The 25,646-nt window shown below is 34.5% G+C and overlaps 2 protein-coding genes across 2 annotated transcripts; both read left to right on the forward strand.

The window, feature by feature from the left end:
* Nucleotides 1-393: 393 nt before the first annotated feature.
* LOC148301291 (uncharacterized) lies at nt 394-7,659 on the forward strand. The gene is made up of 3 exons (XM_088273523.1): nt 394-424; nt 1,050-1,766; nt 7,063-7,659. Exons 1-3 carry the CDS (start codon nt 413-415, stop codon nt 7,657-7,659), a joined length of 1,326 nt encoding a protein of 441 aa, XP_088129649.1. The 5' UTR covers nt 394-412.
* A 5,060-nt stretch (nt 7,660-12,719) lies between these two features.
* Nucleotides 12,720-22,110, forward strand: LOC148301292 (uncharacterized). Its single transcript, XM_088273524.1, has 4 exons — nt 12,720-12,731; nt 12,915-13,460; nt 16,242-16,691; nt 21,661-22,110. The coding sequence occupies exons 1-4, from the start codon at nt 12,720-12,722 to the stop codon at nt 22,108-22,110; spliced, it is 1,458 nt and encodes a 485-aa protein (XP_088129650.1).
* Nucleotides 22,111-25,646: the final 3,536 nt, after the last annotated feature.

A 25,646-nucleotide genomic window follows, 5' to 3' on the forward strand; every position in this document is an offset into this window, starting at 1 on the left:
CTAAGCATTTTTTTTAACTAAGGTACGAAATTTATTGAAAATGTGAAACAATATAAAATTGTATCCCGATTATACTGTGAATTTACATTTAAAAGCTTTCAATATACCTGTCACTGACAATCTAAATAAATACAAGAATGTAAGTAACAATCGGACTACAATATCACCCTGTATCAAGATATCGAGGCTGTACTGCAGTGCTAGACACAAAGGGGGTAAGTGATATGCTCCAAATTTCGCCGCAGACTTGCCGCCGGCGGGTAAACAAATGACGCACGACCTGTCTCCGGATTGGAGAGTGGGGACCACATCACAAATGGATCACACCGCGCGTGGCCGGCTAGTATATAAGGGCAAGACTTCGGCTAAAGTAGCACAGTTTGTCCCAAACAGTCTTCAACACACAACTAAAATGGCATTCAAAGTACGTTTGGTTCAGTCGTCATTAATTAAATTATTGTTTATTTATTTATTGACTTACTAAGCGATCCTTAGACCATTAAATCGGGACTAGTCGGAACCTAATTCCATCAGTGAATTTAATGAAATAATAAACTGAATATATAATATCCAGTTTCTTGTTATATTCTATTCTAAGGAAAATTTCAGTAGAGTTTTAAATCTATAGTAAACTAATTTTACTTTATGTGGAATGGCATAACCTAAATCTTTTTTTAAAAATTTAAAATAAAGATATTCTCACACACAGGCTATGCCTTTGTGGGATCTTTTTTTTGTATAAATATAATTTAATCTTTTTTACTTGTGTAATCATATTGTGTAGGTATATTGTTAAGTGCAAAAAAAAATTAACTGAAAAATCTATCTCAATTTTCTGGGATTCATCATTGACAGAATTCTATGATGTAATCCCATCTCAAAGGCCGAGTTACATTAATGTTTTATTAAATAACTAGATATTTTTTAATTGTTATTAAATATTCCGATGGTCATTGTGTTTTTATCGCTTTTTAAGCATGTGGATAGAAACAAATATTCTAATAGGACATAATGTGAATTTTATTAAAATGTGCTATTTTTTTTATCAGGTCCTCGCTTTCGCCTGCGTGCTGGCCGTAGCTCGTGCTGGAGTGATCGCCCCCGTGGCTCACTATGCTGCTGCCCCAGTAGCGCACTACGCTGCGCCCGCCCAGGTCCACTACTCCGCCCCCCAGGTCTCCCACTACGCTGCCCCCCAGGTGTCCCACTACGCCGCCCCCGCTCAGGCCCACTACGCCGCCCCTGCCCAGGTCCACTACGCCGCCCCCGCTCAGGCTCACTACGCCGCCCCCGCTCAGGTCCACTACGCCGCCCCCGCTAAGGTGGCCTATGCCCCAGTCGAGCAGTATGCCCCCGCCGAATACAACTTCGAGTACTCCGTCCATGACGAGCACACCGGAGACATCAAGAGCCAGCAAGAAACCCGTCACGGAGATGACGTCAAGGGATCTTACTCTCTGATCGAAGCTGACGGAAGCCGTCGTACTGTTGAATACACCGCCGATGAGCACAACGGATTCAACGCTGTCGTCCACCGTGAGCCCGGCCAGCACCCCGTTGCTATCGCCAAGCCCATCCTGAAGGTCGCTGCCCCCGTGTACGCTCATGCTGCCCCCGCTTACGCTCACGCTGCCCCCGCTTACGCTCATGCTGCCCCCGCCTACGCTCAGGCTGCTCCCGCTTACGCTCATGCCGCCCCCGCCTACGTCCAGGCTGCCCCTGCTTACCACGGATATTCCGCCCCTGCCCAACAGTCCTACTACCATCATTAAGTCCCACGAATGACCATTGAAATGTATGTAGATATAAGTAGCTAATACTGTAAATAAATTATTTCACACCCAATACTTTCTTTCCGTTTTCACAAATTTTCCACTACATTAATTTTTTATGTCAAAAATGAATAAAAAATATACATATTCAATAAGATTGTTGAATGAACTGTAAGTATACGAATTCGTAGTCATATCTTTGGTTTCGGTAATACTAAATTACAGTAGAATCAAACAAACATCTACCATTCTTGTAATTGGAATTGTAATAGATTTCAATAGAATCAAACAAACTTCTATCATTCTTGTAATTGGAATTGTAATAGATTACAGTAGAATCAAACAAACATCTACTATTCTTGTAATTGGAATTGTAATAGATTTCAATAGAATCAAACAAACTTCTATCATTCTTATAATTGGAATTGTAATCGATTACAGTAGAATCAAACAAACTTCTATCATTCTTGTAATTGGAATTGTAATCGATTACAGTAGAATCAAACAAACTTCTATCATTCTTGTAATTGGAATTGTAATAGGTAAGTTACATGTGTTTAAAAGTTTAACAGATTTTAAACATAGATCTTTGAAAAACATTAACAATAGACGCTTAGGTAGCATTCAGATAGTGTAGACTCTGCGATCTTCTTTAAAATCAACTCTCTGAATGATCGCAGAAAATCAAAAAATGTGATCCTTTTTTTTAAATTGGTCAACTCGCATACTGACTCGCCAAAATAATTGGATCGTGTACCATATATTTACGATCTCCCAGTCGAATATCCGGGCACCTTAGTGCTTCCTACGAGTAGAACAAACCCTCAAAGTTGGTTAACGATGGATATCTATAGGGATTTTTGATTGAAATAACAAATGTTAAAATGAAAACTGATATTTCAAGTCTACTAAAATGTATTTTATTGTTAAAGAAAACACTTTTTTTAAACATATATATTTTGCCTTGTTGTCTTTTCAAACGAATGACATCCGTTTGAAAATGCCTTAACAAGGCGAAACAATTGTCTCAAAATTTATTTTTTTGTGTGTTTTTAACAATAAAATACATTTTTGTAGACTCGAAAAATCAGTGTTTGATTTTAACATTTAATATATACATTAAAATAGAGTTCTACAAATTAAACGCCAAATCTATGAATAGATTTTTAATTTCTGCTCACTTCAACAGTATGAACTATAAATATCTGTGCTTATAATCAAAATATATATATATATATATATATATATATATATATATATATATATATATATATATATATATATATATATATATATATATATATATATATATATATATATATATATATATATATATATATATATATATATATATATATATATATATATATATATATATATATATATATATATATATATATATATATATATATATATATATATATATATATATATATATATATATATATATATATATATATATATATATATATGTATTAGTATTTTAAAATATAAACATATATTTTCTTCCTTCTAAAAAAATTATTCCGTAGTGTAATGGTCAGCACGCTAGGCTACCGTTCTGGAGGTACCGGGCTCGACTCCCAGGGGGGGGGGGTTAAATAAATATTCGTGATTTTTTCACTCTAATATATATTCAATATTACCCTGGACTGATATCTGAAGCGGAGCGCCAATCACCTTTCCTTCATGTGTTAACGATCAAGAAACACTGCGTTTATCTGATGCAGTGCCCTATGCACCATTGAGGTGCGGATGAAGGTTTGAAGAAGAACAAAAACTGATTAATTCGTTTCCACAATAACTTAGTTCATACCGTTTTCTTCACCCAATGGTGCATAGGGCATAGGAAAGCAAGAAGATCATTTGTGCTCTTTAGGCTTTTAGTCCAGGGTGATATTAAATACACATAAGACTGAAAAATCATTATTTTTTGTTGTTGATGGAATTTTAAATTAAACTCGAGATCTACAGCATTATATTTAAACTAAGTAATGACAACCATTAAACTACGAAGGCTAACAAAATAAAAATTAAAGTCTTATAAATAGATTCAATAATTTCCTTAATCAAATCATGTACCTATAGAAGTGAAGCATGGAGTTGGCACAAGAAGGATGAAATAGACCGAATGCAGTAGAAATGCGATCTCTTAGATGAATGTGCGGAAAAAACGATCTATGATAGATGTTCGAATGGTGATATAAGGAAACAATGCGAGGCTGAGATAAGCATCAACGAAAAAATTAAGAAGGTATGTTTAGATTGTTTAGAAATGTGAATCGGATAAGTGAAGAAATAACAGCGAAACAAATTTATGAGGAAAATGTGGTTGACAATAGAAGCAGAGGAAGACAGAAAAACTTGGTTTAATCAAGTGCTTCAAATACTTGAGCTTGGTCATATCTGGAGTCAAAATAATTGCGGAATATGTATGAGGGGAGATGCATGAATGTGAAAGAGATGAAGATTGTTTGCAAAAAGACAAAGTGGTGTGGCGTTCTATTCTCTCTTCTTACCCCCGTAAGTGAGTAAGTCAATAATTTACACAAGGTTATTTCAATTATATTTGATCTTCAGTGTTATAGAAATTGCTAGTCGATATTAAAGTCAATATATTTGATATGCATGTATAGGCCTACTTTATTTTAAATATGTACAAATGGGAGGCACTTAGCCTAAGGCTTAATTCAAATATAAATATAATGAAAAAAATAATAAGGTCTATGTCATTTTTTATGACTTAAAATATGTACTTATTATATTAATAACCCATCCACATTAAATTACATTTGAATTAATAAAACACTTGCCTTTCTGACTTGGCAAGAAATAGAGAAATGGAAAAACGTGATAATAAAATAATTTTTTATTTATTATTTTTTTTATTTAATTAATTATTTCATAGATTAATAATTTTTTTTACTAAATGTATAACGGCTCTTTAGGCATAGCCTGTGTTGAGCCGAAATACTTACATGTTAATACAATTTTATATTTTTATTATTATTTGTTTTTTTTTTTTTTAATTATATGCATTACATACAATAGATAAAATAACAATTTAATAATTTCAATGACAATTTACAGTATAAAGGTTTTACAATAAAATAATTACATCTGGACTTTAATTAACTCACTTTCCACCTTGTCGCTTCCAACGAGAAACAACCATCGACGGACACTTTGTAGGAACGTTATCTACCAATCAATGGATTGGAGAATAATTTCCCAAAGAAGCCCCCTGGTCTCTCAAGGGGCCCTGAAGATAGATAAGGGGGTATTTCTTGCCCTGGAAAAGAAGAGGAGCCCCAGGAAACAAACAGGGAGCCATAAGGTTCCAAAATTTATGGCCTTATAGAATTTTTAAAATCTTTTATTACACTATGTATAGACGTATCTAATTTGTTTTGTAACCAAAAGTTTTGAATTGACGTTACTTTAAATTTAATTCATATGAAAAACTCAACAATTTCAGCTTCCATTGGCCTTGTGTAATTTTGTGTCTGAAAGGTGAGTTATGGGTCTTATAAGTTTTGGAACCTATGACATTATTTAAAAACTTGACAAAATAAAATGTTTATTCTTCAAAATATACTACCATTATGCCAATTGAGGATGGAAAGCCACACTTGTCTGTCGTGACGTTCACCCTTAGCGTCCTCTACATTCATACATGTATACCAATACCGATATAGAATAAACATTTCTCCTATGTAATTGATCCAAAATGAGTTTTTTTTAGCAAAAAAATAATTGAAAAAGATGTGATTTTATTTTTATTATTTTTTTGTTCGGGAATTGTACAGCTTTACATATAAAAATGATAAAATAAACAAAAGTTACATTAACAATAATAAACATTACATTTCATTAACAAAAAAATATATATATACGCACACACACACACACAAATATATTATATACAAAGCACCGCTCGTATATTGAATTTCATATTATAAAAGTTTTATTCTTATTTTAACTTAAAACAGTAATTTGAGAATAAAAGTACTTTAATGAGAATATATGATTAAGTTCCAAAACACGAGGTTTGTGAAGAGATATGTATGTTTACTTCCTATGTACTGTTTACGCGAATAAAAATTTCTTTAAAAAAAGGTTATAAATAAAATGATAAATAAAAAAATATATATTGTAAGAAATATAAAATACGATATTAAAAAACGGGCAAATGAAAGCACATGTAAATATAATGGAAACTTGGTTGTAAGCAGTTCCTATATCACGAACGCAATCCGGCGATTGTCTGCTCTCGTAAGAATTCGTTTACTTAATGTCCTCGATAAAGTGTCGCAGAATGTCCTAACTGATACCTGATAAGGAGCAAGTCGAGGAGAAAGGGAAGTCCACTGGGTATTAATACTGAGCTTTCAGAGCGATTAAGCACAGTTTGTTCAGAACAGTAAACGCACAACTTACAATGGCATTCAAAGTAAGTTGAATAATTATAATAAACGAAGTCAAAAATCAAATAGTTCACAACATTTTGGGTTTGTCAAAATTCTTGTTCACAAATCTGGGTTTCTCTATTTGAAGAAGTTATTTTCAAATTTTGAGATTTCTGAAAGTCTGGGTATTTACAGGGCTATATTCAAGTTTAAGTAAAACACGTGTAACATTCACCATTCTACCCTTAATGACAACCACACAACTCAAATTTTTGGAACTCATAAATTTTTTAATTTTTTAATTTAGTATTGTAAATTTTATTAAGTAGCGAACTCACTTTTTGGTTTATATTTTCTGAGTTACGTGTATAAAAATTGATACAAGTTAATTGTGCACATGTGTTCACATGATTGTGGGTCGTGAAAAATCGTTGATTGTTTTCTATTTAGATTTAACTGTATACATATTTTGTTAAAACTCCGATTAACGATTGATTACAAACGTTTTGTCATTACTAACATTCTTATTCTGGATAAAAGGCCTGATTTTATTTATAAAAGTTACAAAATAAAACATAAATAATCTCTTCTTCTTCGGCTTGTGACATTTTATATCCACCAACGTAAGAGATCACTCTGGCATCTCTCCGTTGTGAATAGCTCGGGATAATACTACCTTCTCCAGGATAATCTCAATGTATCAATATGTGTCATCAGTATAACGATGCGAAAAAATACTTCTCACTTACTAATTTTTTTTATTATAATTTAAAAAAAATATATGTAAAGAAGATAATATTGTTGCTACAAATTCTCACGATTAAATTTCATAAATATTAAAAATATGTCCGTTTATTAATTGTTTTTTTTTTTAAAAACAGATCCTCGCTTTCGCTTGCTTCGTGGCGGCAGCTCAGGCTGGAGTGATCGCCCCCGTGGCCCACTACGCCGCCCCCGCCCAGGTCCACTACGCCGCCCCCGCCCAGGTCCACTACGCCGCCCCCGCTCAGGTCCACTATGCCGCCCCCGCCAAGGTGGCCTATGCCCCAGTCGAGCAGTATGCCCCCGCCGAATACAACTTCGAGTACTCCGTCCATGACGAGCACACCGGAGACATCAAGAGCCAGAAGGAAGTCCGTCACGGAGACCAGGTGCAAGGATCTTATTCCCTGATCGAAGCCGACGGAAGCCGTCGTACTGTTGAATACACCGCTGATGAGCACAGCGGATTCAACGCTGTTGTCCACCGTGAGCCCAACCAACATGCCCCCATCGCCATTGCCAAGCCCATCCTGAAGGTTGCCGCCCCCGTGTACGCTCATGCTGCCCCCGCCTACGCTCATGCTGCCCCCGCTTACGTCCAGGCTGCCCCCGCTTACCACGGATACTCCCAAGCTGCCCCCGCTTACCACGGATACTCCCAGGCTGCCCCCTCTTACCACGGATACTCCGCACCTTCCCAGTCCTACTACCACTAAATACTCCACCCAATGCCACTGGCTAAACGACTTAATTTTAAGTAGCTAATTTATAATAAATTATTTTACACCTCATTTGATATTTTATTGGTTTTTCCACCATTGTTTTTCCGCCTCCGTAGTGTAGTGGTGAGCGCGTTTTTAGCTACCATGCTGGAGGTCCCAGATTCGATTTTTAGGGGGATTTATTTAATATCACACTAGACTGGTACAAGAAGCACAGAACTATCACTTTGCCTTCATGCAGTTGACGATTAAGGTAACACTGCATTAAAACGATGCAGAGCCCTATGGACCAAAAGGTGCGGATAAGGGTTGGAAGAAGAATAATTTGTTTATATTTACACATATGAAAGCTCGTTCAGGAAACAGATATACATAAAACACTGTCCTTATCATCCATTGTTTACTTTGTGTAATACCACTTTTACATACACTTATTCGTGACTACCGGTTAAATTAATCAAACACAATTATATTTTATTCAAATAAACCCGTAGCATCTTTAAAAACAATTTTCTAAAATAGTTTCTTAAAAAACTTAAGTCTTTTAACACATGAAAAGAGTCAGAAAGAATTTAAAAATAAATGTTTTGTTTACGGTGAGGATGTATATATATATATATATATATATATATATATATATATATATGTCCGCCTCCGTAGCGTAATGGTCAGCACGCTCGGCTACCGTTCTGGAGGTCCCGGATTCGATTCCCAAGGGGGGTAAAATAAATATTAGTGATTTTTTCACTGTCATATTTATTCAATATTACCCTGGACTGGTACCTGAAGAGGAGGGCTGATCACCTTTCCTTCATGTGTAAACGATCAAGATAACACTGCGTTTATATGACGCAGTGCCCTATGCACCATTGGGGTGCGGATAAGGGTTTTATTATTATATATATATATATATATATATATATATATATATATATATATATATATATATATATATATATATATATATATATATATATATATATATATATATATATATATATATATATATATATATATATATATATATATATATATATATATATATATATATATATATATATATATATATATGTATATATATATAAATATATATATGTATATATATATATAATGTAAATTAAGTGTAGATAATAGTTTATATTAGTTGTAATATAAGCCAACTTAAGAAATAAAAAAAATGACTGTCAAATTAGAAAAATAAACGATCCTTGGAGCCACAACTTTAAACAGACTGAATACAATCTTCATTTCAATGCAATGCCAAGTATTAATTTCAGAGAAAAATCTGGGCCAACTTCGGTGATTTATCCAAGGGCCGCACAGAAAGTGCATACATTTACATTACATGGCAAACGTGAAACGTATGCAATTCACATAACGTAAAATCCAATCCATGATTGGAGTTATATCTAACTCAGGCAACCTCTTGACCAAACACAGTGTGAGATATTTTTTTCAATTTTATTTGGAAATTTTACAGAACAGTTACACAAATACATTTATATTAACGAGTAACATTAAACAGATATTTGTGATATTCCATTTACAAAATTTCAAATATCACTCACTCCTTTCAAGAACGTCATAAATCAAAAATCGTCGATTTTCAATTGTGCATGTTTTCGAAATGCTCAGAAAATGTACTTTATCCCAGCAAAAGAGGCATATTTTTAATTTAATATTTACCAGCTACAGGGCAGAAAATGTGGTTTTTGCATTTTGAAGAAAAGGTATTGTTTAATTATTTTGTTGAATATATTGAATATTTTTCAAATGGAGAAAAAACCTTCAAGTTTTACCTAAAAAGATCTGTTACACAGTAAAAAGTTCAATAAGTGGCTTGATGTTTATTTTTAATACATTGTGTTATATTTTTAAACATTAAAAACGTTCTCCTGAAAAATCAAGTTTTTTTATTTATGACGTTCTTGAAAGGAGTGAGCGATATGTAATTTAATATAAATACCTGGAAGAGGGACGGGAATGTAACTCACATGGCGTTCAACGTTCAAGTTCTTCACGGGTTGATTTGATATTTCAAAACAACATTGTATTCAAATACACCCATGTTTTAATATTATTTATATCACTCACTCTTTTCAGCAACGTCATAAATAAAAAAAACTTGATTTTTCAGGAGATCGTTTTTAAAGTTTAAAAATATAATGACATGTATTGAAAATAAATATCAAGCCACTTATTGAACTGTGCAACTCAGATCTTTTTATGTAAAACTGATTTGATAATGTTTTTTCTCCATTTGAAAAATATTCCTTCTCTTCAAAATGCAAAAACAACATCTTTAAGAACATATGCTGAGACCTAAACAATTTTAAAAAAGTTCAAATCATTGGATTTGGAGATGTGCAAAAATCTTCCCTCTCTAATATTTTTGCTAAACAAGTACTTTTTTGAGATGGGAGTTACTTGTATATCTTCTTCTTCTTCTAACCCTTATCCGCACCCAATGGTGCATAGGGCACTGCATCGTATGGACGCAGTGTTATTTTGATAGTTACTTACATGAAAGCAAGGTGATCACTCCCGTGATTTAGGGACTTGTCTAGGGTGAAATTACGTTTGTTCCCGATAGTTGCCTAAGACAGCGTCGGCATAGATTGTTTCACATTCCTTTATACAGGACCAACTTGCCGATGGTTATGCCTGTAGGAAGAGCTACCGCTATACTGAACAATAATATCACACTATTGTGATCTGTTCCATGTAAAAGGAGTATTCCAAAGCGGGATTCTTCTACATCTTAAGCAATAGTTAATAATGATTCTTGCTTATTTTAAATTTTTGTTAATGTATACGCCTTAAATTTTAGTTTGTAACGTATGTTAATTATAAATTGAATTGAATTGAAATTAAATAAACTTTTTATATACAAGGTTTTCAACCTTGGAGTCCTTGTTCCAACTCTAATGTATGGAAGTGAAACATGGAGTTGGCAAAAGAAGGATGAAAGTAGACTGAATGCAGTCGAAATGCGATCTCTCAGAAGAATGTGCGACAAAACGATGTATGATTGATGTGCGAATAGTGAAATAAGGAAGGAATGCAAAGCTGAGATAAGCATTATCGATAAAATTAAGAAAGGTGTGTTGAGATGGTTTGGACATGTGGAACGAATGAGTGACGAAAGAACGGTAAAACAAATTTATGAGGCGAATCTTAGTGGGAAGAGAAGCAGAGGAAGACCGAGAAAAACATGGCACGATCAGGTATGCCAAATACTTGAAAGTGGTCAGGTTAGGAGTCGTAACAATCGGCGGGTATGTATGAGGACATGCATGAACGTGGAAGAGGCGAAGAATGTTTGCAAGGACAGAGTGGTGTGGCGCTCTATTCTCTCTGCCTACACCTTGCGGGGAAGCGGCGTGATGGTTAGTTAGTTAGTTTTAGGTTTTTAACCAAGTACCTCCATAAAACCCTGAAAACATGTAAAACTATTTTTATATTTATGTTAGATCCTTGAGTGAAAATACCCCGAAAGGATATTGGGAAAAATTGTCAATCTTAAACGAGATACATCGATAATGAGGGTGTTTGTCAGGACTCAGGACAGATACGTATGGGATTCCACCTTCTCTGCCTACATTTGCGGGAAAATAACGCCATGTTGGCAGTAGTGTTCTACCTTGTAATAATTAGTCAGATAATCAAATAAAATCTAGTAATTATTACTGTATCACATTTGATAAATGTATTTGTTTCAAGCGTAGGAATGAAAACATTCACAAATTATTTCAATGTTGCAATAAAAAATGAATATTCATATGATTACTGATATTCGTTTTTTTTCTAATTGTGGTACGCAAAAATATTATTTCCAAATACACGAATTCAATGCCTTTACGTCTCAATTACAAAATACACGGTGGTATAAAACTTTTGTTAACAAAGATTTTTAAGAATGATTCATATACATTATTAAACATAAAAGAATATTCATAAATTTTTTTCAAAGTCATCCATGCTCCAAAAGTGAAATACAATAATATTATTTGATTTAAATAAAATTTATCTTTCATAAAATTGCTTATCATAAGAAGGTTATCTAAAAAAATGGGGCTCTATCAGATATGTACAAAACAGTAAAATAAATATTATATACAATATTTAACGTTTATTTTATTTAAATAATGACTTTTAATACTAAAAAATCCTTAAAAAATCTATATCAATGTACCATAAAGCGATCACTTAACCAGCCTACGACAGGTCGTAGGCCCCGTAAATACCCAGACTTCCATATTTTTCTTCATATTTATGAACAAGTATCATATGAACAAGTATCAAAATGTTGTTAATCAATGTAATTCCAGTAAAATAATCAACTCATAAAATAGCTAGATCAAATGTTTTCTTGTAACAGATATTAAAGTATACGCAATCAATTAGTTTTTAAATGTATGGAAATTGTATTTAACAGTTATCAAAGAATATTCTCATAGTTAAAAATCCTAAAATATGTTCTGTAAAGTTTATTTATCAATTATAGTAAATGTGAAAAAAATGGCTATTAGGAATACTTTATTTAATGCTGATTTTATAATTTACAGAGAAAAACCTCGTTATTTCATTGTCAAATACTTGAAATACCATAGAATGTCTTTATAAACTATGGATGATGGTGCTTTCCGTGAAAGCTCTTCTTATCTAGTAATAAAATTAAAATGTAATTAAAATGTGATTTTGATTTAAAATCACTTTAAACATTTTAAAACAAAGCTACATTTTAATTATAAAATGGAAAATCACAAAGTTAGTGCTTCAAATATAAATTATATAAATTTAAAATGCTTTGTTTTGAGCCAAATCATAAAGTGCCTTACTGTTAAGAGACACCGCGTATTTTTTTAACACCAGAAGGTGAAACATATCAACTAGATTGTCAACTGGTATAATTGGGTAATGAGTGACACAGTAGCTGGCTGTATTTGAACAAAAGCTATTGGATTGGAGGGGATGTGTCAAATGGGGTATTTAAAGTCAACTTTGTGAGTGACAAAGTACAGTTTGTAATTAACCGCAGACAGAAACTCACAATGGCATTCAAAGTATGTTCCCATTTTTATACATTTATTGATAGTTTGATAAAATAGTGAAATCCTTTGTGCTAGTAGTATTTTACAAAAAGTGCAATGAAATGTGATTAAAAAAATACTGTTAATCGATGATTTTTCATCGGTCAATGTATTGTATATTATCTGTGCAGTTGTATAATTATATATTTTTAACAGATCCTCGCTTTCGCCTGTTTCGTGGCCGCAGCTCAGGCTGGAGTGATCGCCCCCGTGGCTCACTATGCCGCCCCCGTAGCCCACTACGCCGCCCCCGCCCAGGTCCACTATGCCGCCCCCGTAGCCCACTACGCCGCCCCCGCTCAGGTCCACTACGCCGCCCCCGCCAAGGTAGCTTATGCCCCAGTCGAGCAGTATGCCCCCGCTGAATACAACTTCGAGTACTCCGTCCATGACGAGCACACCGGAGACATCAAGAGCCAGCAAGAAACCCGTCACGGAGATGACGTCAAGGGATCTTACTCTCTGATCGAAGCTGACGGAAGCCGTCGTACTGTTGAATATACCGCTGATGAGCACAACGGATTCAACGCTATCGTCCACCGTGAGCCCGGCCAGCACCCCGTTGCTATTGCCAAGCCCATCCTGAAGGTTGCCGCCCCCGTGTACGCTCATGCCGCCCCCGTGTACTCCCATGCCGCCCCCGTGTACTCCCATGCCGCCCCCGTGTACGCTCATGCCGCCCCTGCTCACTCCTACTACCATCATTAAGCCATGCCAATGAACTGTCGACTGCGGTTGACTTAGATTTTAAGTAACTTATTAATAAATTATTAGAATCGCAATGACTGTCTTTTTTTTACTTATTTATTTTTTTACAAAAATGTTAATAAAATTAGTATATAACCACTCACCGAGATTTTTACGTCTACCGGTTTCGAGACGTACCCGTCTCTTCGTCAGGACAATCACTAACACAGCATGCAAACAATACTACCCTTCACCACCATAGCACCATTTACACACTCAAAACTACACAAATTGTCTAACACATGCGATTTTTGGTCGACCCGAAGACCAACATGCACTATAGTTTTCAATACAGACATGCGTTACGAGCCGAGGTTAAACGTATATTAGAATTAGACTAGGAATCGAATCTATTTATATACTTGTAGGATGAGAGGAGTGGAGGGGGTTCGAATTGGATATTGACGAATCGTGTTTAATCGATGTCGAATCAAACAATGGACTATATGTAAAATTTATTTGGTTGTTAATTAGAGGAATATTATTTTTAAGTGCTTTTCTAATATAAAAAATCTCCATATTATTTAATTTTTTATATTATCAGACAATATATTATAGGCGTCTTAACTGAAATGAACCATTACGAGGGGAAGACTTCCTAGACTTACGACCTGGCATTTGGCTGGATTGATTTAAAAAATGATGATAATAATATGAATTGATCAATTCTGTACAGTGAGGAAATCATCAAGCATATCCAACCAAATCGTCCGTTTTATCGTGCTAACCGGTCTGTCGGACAGTAAAATTACGTGAAGTGCACAAGCGCCCTTAGTCTGCATATATTTCAATTTTTTCATATTATTACCTTTTTACTATGTTTATGGTTTATGCCCAGAATATTGTATCTACCAAATTAATAAATAACTTTCATTAAATAAGTAACATTTGACTTTAGAGTTTAAAGTATAGAATCTACATCTTGTAGAATTTTGGTACCAATGTATCACTCAATTTTGAGTACTTTCCCAAAGACATGTTGGTACAAAATTAAAACTCTCCAGTAAAAAAGATAAAGATACTGTAGCCGTCTAGCCACGCCATTTGGTGTTGTCAGGTTGACAACACTGAATTATACTGCTACTGTCAAGTTGACAACACTGAGCGGATTCAACAAAAGCAGCCAACCGGAGCGCGGGGGCGAGAATCGCCTGCCATCGCTTGATTGTTAAAGAACGTATATTTTAGCTTCATATTTCATTCAAAGTTCAATAATCAATTAGATAAATTATAATAAGTTAATATCAAATCGTGTAAGAAAATTATATCAATAAAGAAACTGTAAGTAAGCATTTCTTTTAAATATCCTACTCTGGCACTCCCGTCAATAACCCACACACACACATTGTTCACCAAAATACCCATTTTTACTAAAAATTATCCATACATTAGAAACTGTCAACTATTTTGTAAATAACTATTTGTTTTTAATACGTTTTTTCCAAAACGCTTCTGAACATTTCTGTTAGTTCAATATGTGGCTTATGTCAACTTAAGTTCATCATTTTAGATTAAAGAGGATTATTTAATTTTGTTTCTTTATATTTTGACTGGTCAAAATAAAGTCTCTCCTGTAAATTGTTAAAGCGATATATTTTTGAAACAGATAAACATTGTTTCGAAATTAACCAAACGATGTATTTTAATGTTATAATATGTTCACAACATTTGAGTGTGTCCAAATACTTGTTCGCAAATCTGCATTATCTCCAATTAGGAGTGAATTTTCACATGTTTATTTCACATCTCAACAAAGCTGCACAACTTCTTTTAAATGAAAAGAGTCTCTGCTTTATAAAAGCTTCCATCATCCCACCATAGAAGGCAAACTCGCGTGTACTGTGTTACGAGCTTGATAAATATATGTAGAAGTTTCATGAAACCTTTTTTTGACATAGATGAAGAAGAATATGGAAGTCTGGGTATTTACAGGGCTTACGACCTGTCATATGATGGTTAAGTGATCACTTTACACACGTGCAACATTTTACCATTCTACCAAAGATTGACGACCCCTAATAAAAGGGTTTCTGATGAATTAATGCTTTCTTAATCCAATGTAGATGTTATGAACTCATATTATTTTTTGACATCTCATCAAAGACGAAGAAGAATATGGAAATCTGGGCATGACGGTCGTCAGCCCCGTAAATGCCCAGACTTCCATATTCTTCGTTATCTTTGATTGGATGACAAAAAATAATATGAAGATAACTTCTGTAATTGGAGATAATCCAGATTTTGTGAACAAGTATTTGGACACACTCAAAATGTTGTTGTGAACTCATATGTACTGTGTCATGAGGTTAATGATATATCTAGGAATTCCAAAATTTAAGTGGTGTGGTTGGCAATCGTGAGCAGAATCTCACCAATAGATTTCTCTAGTGAAGTTCTAGTGATTCAAGAACAACGTTTCGAAATTGGTTCATATTTATGAACTATATTTATAGAACTTCCAAGAATTTGAGTAGGTGTGGTTGTCAATAATGGGTAGAATTGGTGAATGCTACACGTGTGTAAAATGATCACTTAACCAAGCCAATGACGGTCGTAAGCCCTGTAAATGCCCAGACTCTTCTTTATCTATTATGTTGAGATGTCAAAAAACAATTTTATAATATGTGATTTACGTGTAAGAAATTAATACTGAAGATAAGGAAAAAACAGTAATACTCAAGAAATTAAATAATAAATATGTTTAATAAGTAACTAAGCCAATGGTCAACAAAAAAGGGTCATTTAGTGGTAGTAGGAGTGGGCGGGGGCGGCATGGGAGTACACGGGGGCGGCATGAGCGTACACGGGGGCGGCAACCTTCAGGATGGGCTTGGCAATGGCAACGGGGTGCTGGCCGGGCTCACGGTGGACAACAGCATTGAATCCGTTGTGCTCATCAGCAGTGTATTCTACAATACGACGGCTTCCGTCGGCTTCGATCAGGGAGTAAGATCCTTGCACCTGGTCTCCGTGACGGACTTCCTTCTGGCTCTTGATGTCTCCGGTGTGCTCGTCATGGACGGAGTACTCGAAGCTGTATTCGGCGGGGGCATACTGCTCGACTGGGGCATAGGCCACCTTGGCGGGGGCGGCGTAGTGAACCTGGGCGGGTACGGCGTAGTGGGCTACGGGGGCGGCGTAGTGAGCCACGGGGGCGATCACTCCAGCCTGAGCCACAGCCACGAAGCAAGCGAAAGCGAGGACCTAAGAAAAAAAAACAGTTTTTCATTAATATTTATTTTAAAATTGATAATTAGTGCTTTACTTGTAATATAATTTAAAAAACAATTAAGATTTTGTTTTTTATTGACTAAATAATTTAATGGCTTAATAGAGTGTACTCGCAAATACATAATTTAGTACACGACCGGCTCGCGATTAGTCATACGTGAGTATGCGCACAATTTTTTGAAGAATATATGTATTGAAAATAATATTTTTTATGTTTTTTAGCTCCTTACCTTCCAATTGGCTCAACACAGGCCATGCCTAAAGAGCCGTAATACGTATAATAAATGTGTATATTAAATGAATATGTATATTGAATGTATCTATGTATTATGAAAATAAATAAATAAATAAAAGCTTCTTTACATCTCACCAATAGATGTCTCTAGTGAAGTTCTAGTGATTCATGAACAAGGTTTCTAAATTGGTTCATATATATAGAACTTCCAAGAATTTGAGTAGTGTGGTTGTCAATAATGGGTAGAATTGGTGAATGTTACACGTGTGTAAAGTGATCACTTAAACCAGCCTATGACGGTCGTAAGCCCCGTAAATGCCCAGACTTCCATATTCTTCTTCATCTTTGATGAGATATCAAAAAATAATATAATAAATAAAAATAAAAAAATTACCCTTTTTTCGAAACATATATTCATTTGAAGACTTATTTTTTCAATACAAAAACTGTGTTTTAAGCAAAACATATCATTTAACGATTATTCTCCCTTAATGAAAATGCTTTTTAATTTTATATTAGGAATTATAAGGCTCATATTTTAACTGGTCCACTTATACAGTCTTATTTATTTGATTACATAAATCTTCACATACGTTGTTTGATAATGATGTTGAATGCATCGAAACACATGTCGCTCACTCCTTTTAACAACGTCACATATCGAAAATCGTCAATTTTCAGTTGTGCGTGTTTTCGGAATGCCCAGAAAATATAATATATCCCAGCAAAAGCGGCATATTTTTCACTTAATATTTACCCGCCACAAGGCAGTTTTTGCATTTTGAAGAAAAGATATTGATTTTTTTTAATATCCTAAATATTTTTCAAATGGAGAAAAAATATTCAGGTTTTACCTAAAAAGATCTGTTGTACAGTAAAAAATCAATTAATGGCTTGATATTTATTTTTAATACATTTTATTATATTTTTGAACAAAAACGATCTCCTGAAAAATCAAGTTTTTTGATATTTGACGTTGTTGAAAAGAGTGAGCGATGTCTCAATAGATTTATAGTTGTATTTACCTAAGTAAGAGGGTAAGGTAACGTAAAATTGAAATGAAAAAATATATATTGATATGTACTCTCACAAATTTAGTGCTTAATCAATGAATGATATAATATTTTTTTAAATACTTTACGAATTAAGAAGTGTAATTTTAAATTAACACATATTGACAATATGCCCGTACCTTGAAAGCCATTTTGGATTTATTCTTCAACTGTTTGTATCAAACTGTAATTGGTCAAGTCCAAAGCTTGTCTTTTATATTTTAAGCTCCAATTCGTTAACCCCACTCACTTATTCCTTTTTAATCGCAGTGCCGAATAAAAATATTGTCATACGGCTAACAGGTGTTTCTCAATAGGCCGAATTAAAAATAGCTGATTATTTAAGATAATGAGTTTACTGTGGACATTTTTTCTACTTGCGTCCTACTAAAAAGGATTAAGCAACTCGTTTATCTAAGGAGATATTAATAACAGCTAATATGTCTTGTACTACGTATAAAAAGCATTGCTATGATGACAATGCAACTTTTGCTAATTTATAATATTTTTAAGTACACTTATATTACTGCAGTCTTAAAATTAAAAATAAAAGCCTTACATGCGGTATTGAAGCTGAATTTGGGTTAAAATTCTTTTGTGATATTTTTTCTATTACTTTCTGATCTATATTTTCATGATAAGGACCAATATTGGGGTCTAAAAGTAGGTTATTTTATTTTTCCTATTAATTATAAATTTTGATATAATAATTTAAACCAGTTATTATTAGTTAATAACATAGATCTGAAACTAGTGTGCTACTGTATGGCTGCGAGACATGGTGCCTATCTGAAAGAGATAAGAATATGCTGAATGCGTTGGAGATGTGGATCTATAGAAGAATGCTCGGGACATCCTGGAGAGACCACATCTCCAACGACGAGGTGCTACGATTGATCAAGGAAAGGAAGCACCTACTGGCGACTATCTCCAAAAGACGCGCCGAATGGATAGGCCACGTGCTAAGACAAGAGGGTTTCCTGCACCAAATAATAGAGGGGACGATCGAAGGAATAAATGCCAGAGGACGCCCACGCCGCGAATAGCTAAGCGACTTATACGAAGACATGGACTGCTCGACGTATGAGGAGCTGAAGAGGACTTCCGAAAATAGGCGAGAATGGCGAGAGAGATGTCATTTGTTGCTACAGACCAATCCACAGGATTGAGACCAAAGAAGAAGATAATTAATCAGTTATTATTATTCGGTTAATATTCAGGGTTTTCAGTTCAAATAAGACGTTTAAGAAACCAATGTACACGCCTTACAAATCAATTTGGACGTTTCATTGTATTTTATATAAAAGTTAGAATTTAAAAAAATCATATAAGTAGCACATATACCGTTAGTGTGAATACCTGTCCACATCTTTTATTTTTATTAGTCTTAAGACTAGCAAGTGCATTAGTCGTTAAGTTGGCAAGACTGCGCAGCGTGCTGTCGTAGTTTTTTCAACATGTAAAATTATAGAAATTACAGCTTTTTCATAAATGAAAAAATCCTTATTAAATACAAAATCAAGTTTTATTGGATGTACCTGTAATTAAATAAAGGCTTTAATTATAATAAAGGTGTACTAGGATTTCAAACTGATGTGCTTAGAATTATTTGGCTTTTTGGCTAAGCTTAAACAACCCCGGCTCTAAATTATGATGGAACCATCAGTTAAAATAGTTTTCAAAATATAATAATGTTTAATTCCGCCCGCCTCCGTAGTGTTATGGTCAGCATGCTCGTCTACCGTTCTGGAGGTCCCGGGTTCGATTCCCAGGGGGGTTTAATAAATATAAGTGATTTTTTCACTCAAATATTTATTCAATATTACACTGGACTGGTACCTGAAGCGGAGGGCTGATCACCTTTCCTTCATGTGTAAACGATCAAGATAACACTGCGTTTACATGACACAGTGCCCTATGCACCATTGGGGTGCAAATAAGGGTTTACAAATAAATATATGTGATTTTTCAGTATAATACATATAATAGTATTTATTAAATATTACCTGAAGCAGAGGATTGATCGCCCTTCCTTTATGTATTAATGATCAATATAACACTGTGTTTATATGATCCAGTACCCTATGCAAAATCGGATGCCGATAAGGCTTTGAAGAAGAATAAAAATTTTATTAAAATAAATTTAATAAAAATATATGTACAATTTAATTTTTAAGGATCTCCTGAAAATCTTGTATGACCTTCGAAAGCAAAAGTAATCTCTTTTAATACGGTCCTCTTTTGTAAAACTCGACCGATTTTTGAATAATCAATTAAAACTTTCACAGATTATTTTTTTCTCAAGTAAGTAGGCTGTCAAACTGCATTTTCTCGTTTGAAATGCGGTCAATTTCAATGTCCCCTTGTCCAGCCTGACTCGTACATAATTATCATTGTACATTGTACACACACATGCATAATTTTTTAAATACTCATTCTCTTATGCGAAACTGGAGTGAACGCATTGCGTAATAGAACGCCTTCGTTACGGAGGCAGTGTATACTGTTTCATTTTGTCATATTACTAAAATATACATATGTAATGCAATTCACCCGATAAGATATGACTTGGTGGGGAATTATTGAGCTATATAAAGTGCGTTTCGATGCTTAATTGGATACAGTTTGCTTCAGTAACAGTAAATCACACAAAATGGCGTTCAAAGTAGGTTTATATTTTTTATACTTTTTAAAATACCATCGCTTTTGTGATAAAATAACAACAATAACAATAGTACATAGTTTTTTTTAACTAACAAATATATTTTATTTGACCAATAACTGGGTTTTGTCGTAATCTACATTATCAGACAGATGGGACCGTAAGATTGAAATTCTATAAAAGTACATACAAATTGTAGATTAAAACCCGTGTCATGTTATATACACAAAAAGGGGTTGAAAACCAAGATTTAATATAAATTTATTTTGAATTTGAGTTTTACTTGATAAGTACCGCTATTCCTTAAAATATATGACGTATCATTTTCAAACGCCGTATTTGAATACGGTGTTTGCAAATGATCCCGAATGTAATAATAGATTTTTGGAAATTGTGGTATTAACCAAGTATAACTTAAATTAAAAATGCATAGAAAGTACCACAAAGTGAGCGCCGAATCAATTTATGAAAAAAATATTGTAAATTTAAGTTGCGTATAGTAAAAATAATAACATGTAAGTAATAGTAAAGGTGTAATGTATGATTTTATATATTTTATATGAATTAACATAAAATCATGGTTTTCAACCCCTGCCTTATTGTGAATTTTGTCTTGCTTTCGACCAGTCTGATGATGTCCGTAACGACGAAACGCGGATACTGGTCAAATAAAATATTTCACCAAGAAACATGAGTACAAAACATAATCTCATGCGCGAATTCGTGCAGTATCTATTGTTGATTTGAGTAAGCTTTTTATGTAACGGAGACCCTTATAAATGCATGTAATCTCTTTACTGATTAATTTAAAATAATCTATGCTTAGGTGTCAAAATGTGAAAAAATCTCCCAAGTAGAAAAAGCCAGATTTGTGAACAAGGATTTGAACACACAATTTTTTTCGTGAAATTTATTTATTTTTAGTATGTACTTGTGACAGAAGATGTACTTCAATATCAGTATTACGATTTTCAGGTACTCGCATTCGCTTGCTTCGTGGCTGTGGCTCAGGCTGGAGTGATCGCCCCCGTGGCCCACTACGCCGCCCCCGCCCAGGTCCACTACGCCGCCCCCGCCAAAGTGGCCTATGCCCCAGTCGAACAGTATGCCCCCGCCGAATACAACTTCGAGTACTCCGTCCATGACGAGCACACCGGAGACATCAAGAGCCAGAAGGAAGTCCGTCACGGAGACCAGGTGCAAGGATCTTACTCCCTGATCGAAGCTGACGGAAGCCGTCGTACTGTTGAATACACCGCTGATGAGCATAACGGATTCAACGCTGTTGTCCACAACGAGCCCGGTCAGCATGCCCCCATCGCTATTGCCAAGCCCGTCCTGAAGGTTGCTGCTGCCCCCTTGTACGCTCATGCCGCCCCCGCTTACGTTCATGCTGCCCCCGCTCAATCCTACTACCACCACTAAGCCGAACTGTTCGCTCCTAGTCCTCTATATATATACATGTGTATCTGTTAATAAATTATTTGTAGTATAAAATACTTGTTTTATTATTTATATAAAAATTATTGGATGTCAGTCGAGAATAGTTAAAAAATTCTAACTAATTTTTTTTTTTACAAAAATTTTAATAATTTTAGTATATAACATCATCGAGATTTTTATGTCTACCGGTTTCGAGACATACTCGTCTCTTCGTCAGGACAAAAAAATCTTGTGATGAAATGGGTGAAATAAAAACAACATTTAATGTGTCCAAGTAGTACTTGTACACAAATCTGAATTATCTCCAATTATAGAAGTTATTTTACACATTATTTTTGACAAAATAACAAAGATGAAGAAAAATATTGAAGGCTGCTGAATACGGAAGTCATAGGCAAGTTTAAGGGATCACTTTACACACGTGTAACTTTCACCAATTCTACCAATGATTGACAACCACACTACTCAAATTCTTCGATATTCTATTTGTATATATGATCCAATTTCGAAACGTTGTGCTTGAATCACTAGAACTTCACTAGAGACATCTATTTGTGAGATGAAAGAAAATGATATCTTAATATATGACAGTCGTAAGCCCCGTAAATGCCTAGATTTCCATATTTTTCTTCATTCATGTTGAGATGTCAAAAAAAAACCAAATACATGTTACGTTGTAAAGTTAAGATTTAATTTTATGAATATAACAGTTTCGTGAATTTCGCTATAGTAAGAAGTCAAAACAATTAACTAACTAACCATCACGTTTATTACCGCATGGTTAGGCAGAGAGAATTGAATGCCACACCTATTCGTTTATGCAAACTTCTTTCAAACATAATCTTGCCTCATCCACATTCATGCATCTCATCCATTCATCATTCATGTGAAAATACTTAAAGAATTTTGCCTTATTGCGAGAACGTCATTTTTTCGAAAATTTCTAAGTACCAAATATATTTATTTTACGTGGTAAATACCACTTTTTCTTAAAATCTATCGTGTCAGGTATTTCGATACATTCAGTATCATTTTGATACTGATGCTAAATGCATCGAAACACTTATTAAATTAGAATTCAAGCGATAGTAACATTTATCAAGTAAAATTTAAATTAAGAATGGCTAGATAAAACCACAAAGTAACTGTTCAATCAATTAGTAAAAATATGGTTCAATTATCTTTTATGGGATACTTTTTATGGGATTATTTTGTGCAATTGCTTAATTTAAATAAATAGCTATTTAAACTAAACAAATCATTAAATTTTATATATTACTACTAAACTATTGAGATATCTCAGAATGTGGAAATCCCTCCCTTGTAAAATTTTCATTTACATAAACAGTTTTATTCGGCATGTAGGTGACGATAAATACGTATTTATTTATCTTTAAATTTGTTTAAATTAACACATATGTCCTGAGATACAACCATACTTTGTTTTCTCGCGAAATTGACTAATTTGAAAGTCGAACCAGATATCAAAGGAATGACCGGTATTTAGTAATGCATTTCAACGGCGTTCACTCCGTTTTCTACCTTCATTTGCCAATTCTATTTTTCGCTTCCATACGTCAGTGTCGGTACTAGCAGCATGTTGTGAACCGCCAGTTCAGCTTCCATGGACATTTTTAAAATTGTAATCACTCTCTTCACCTTCTTTTGCTGTGCGTGTTATATCAGGTCCACTTGATGTCGACTGTCGCTTGAGAGTAATTGTCCTTGTCTTGGGCAGCTCTAAACAGCGCTTCGATGGTCCTGATCATCGTCCAATTACGGAGCCAGGAGATCTGTCTTCTGCCCACACCTCGTCGACCTTCTAGTTTGCCATTTATGATTAGGTGTAATAGATCGTACTTCTCTCCTTAAGAGGCCAGAAGTACGATCTCTTCTGCGCTAAGGTGCATGCCCCAGATAAGACACCTCCCGGACCACTATATCAGTCACCAACTATCTCCTGTCTTTCATGGACATATTTTTATTTTCAATCACTCTATTCAAAGCACCATTACTTGCACCACTACACCCTGTATTCATCATTTTTTCAATATCTTTATCCATTTCTCTATCAATTAAGAACATGCTTCTTGGATATAAAAATTCTTCCGTTTTGATATTTTAAATAAAACCAATAAATTAAATGAACGAGAAATTTTATTAATAACAAGTGATCAACAAAAAACAATTAACAAATACGTGACAATTGATGGTTCTTAGTGGTGATAGTAGGAGTGACCGCTGGAAGCTTGTCCATGGTGTGCGGGAGCGGCTTGATAGTATCCTCCATGGTGACCTCCTTGTGAGCCGCCATGAGAGTAGGAAGGAGCGGCAGAGTGAGAGTACCCTCCTGATGAAGCACCTCCGTGAGAGTACCCTCCTGAAGAAGCACCCCCTGATGAAGAGCCTCCGTGATGGTGACCTCCGGCGCTCTGGGCAGGCTTAGCTGCGGCAGCGTGAGCTTCTCCCTCATAACGAACAACTGCCTTGAATCCACTATGCTTGTCAGCGGTATATTCAACAATACGATGTCTTCCGTCAGCTTCCACCATGGTGTAATACCCTTCTACCTTGTCTCCGTGTCTGGTTTCCTTCTGGCTCTTGATGTCTCCTGTCTTCTCGTCATGGACGGAGTATTCAAAGGTGTATTCGGCTGGAGCGTGCTCATCTTCGTGTTCATATCCTCCTTTAGCAGGGGCAGAGTAGTGACCCTGGGGGATGATTCCAGCATGAGCTACGGCCAGCACACAGGCCAATGCAAAGATCTAGAAAATGAAAAAGATTTTTAAAAATACATTCTTGAATGTTTGTTCACTCGAAGAATATGAAATGACGGTCGTACAAAACACCATTCAACAAGCTTTAAGACATGATTAAATTATAAATACAACTTTATAAAATAAAACAACTTTGTTATCACCACTTTTTATTGGTACACTTTTTCCAACCAGTTTTCAACAAGAACCTTGTCATCATCAGGATTTTATGTACTAATTCTAAAACATTGAAATACTCATAGTTAGGTTATAGATACCCTTCCCTTACGATACCAAAAACTTCCATGCACTCCGTACACCATATGAAAATGTGATTTTGATTTAAAAAACTTGATTCTTATTGAAACCGGTTGAAAAAAGTTTACCAATAAAAAATGCTTAAAACAAAGTTGTTTTATTTTATAAAATGTGCCACAAAGAAAAACATTCAAGAAATATAAATAAAACACTTATTTTTTACCATTTGAGTATTATATGGTTACAACTAGGTTCAAAATGCTTCCATCTACGGGTTCAAACATAAACTTTCATTTCGTTTATCTTTACCTTTAGATGGAAGCATATTTAGTTTCCGAAACAAGTCATAACATTATAATACTCAAGTGGTAAAAGTGTTTTATTAATAGTTTAATCATATCTTACCAAAAAGTGAATGCCAAATTAATAAATAACATATCATTAGCATAATAATGAAAAAAAAATATATAACTTTTATCCAAATCAACATTTTTCATCTTATTA

This window comes from Brachycentrus maculatus, unplaced genomic scaffold, assembly GCF_059751285.1.
Source record: "Brachycentrus maculatus isolate JH-2025_06_01 unplaced genomic scaffold, ASM5975128v1 h1tg000586l, whole genome shotgun sequence".
NCBI lineage: Eukaryota > Metazoa > Arthropoda > Insecta > Trichoptera > Brachycentridae > Brachycentrus > Brachycentrus maculatus.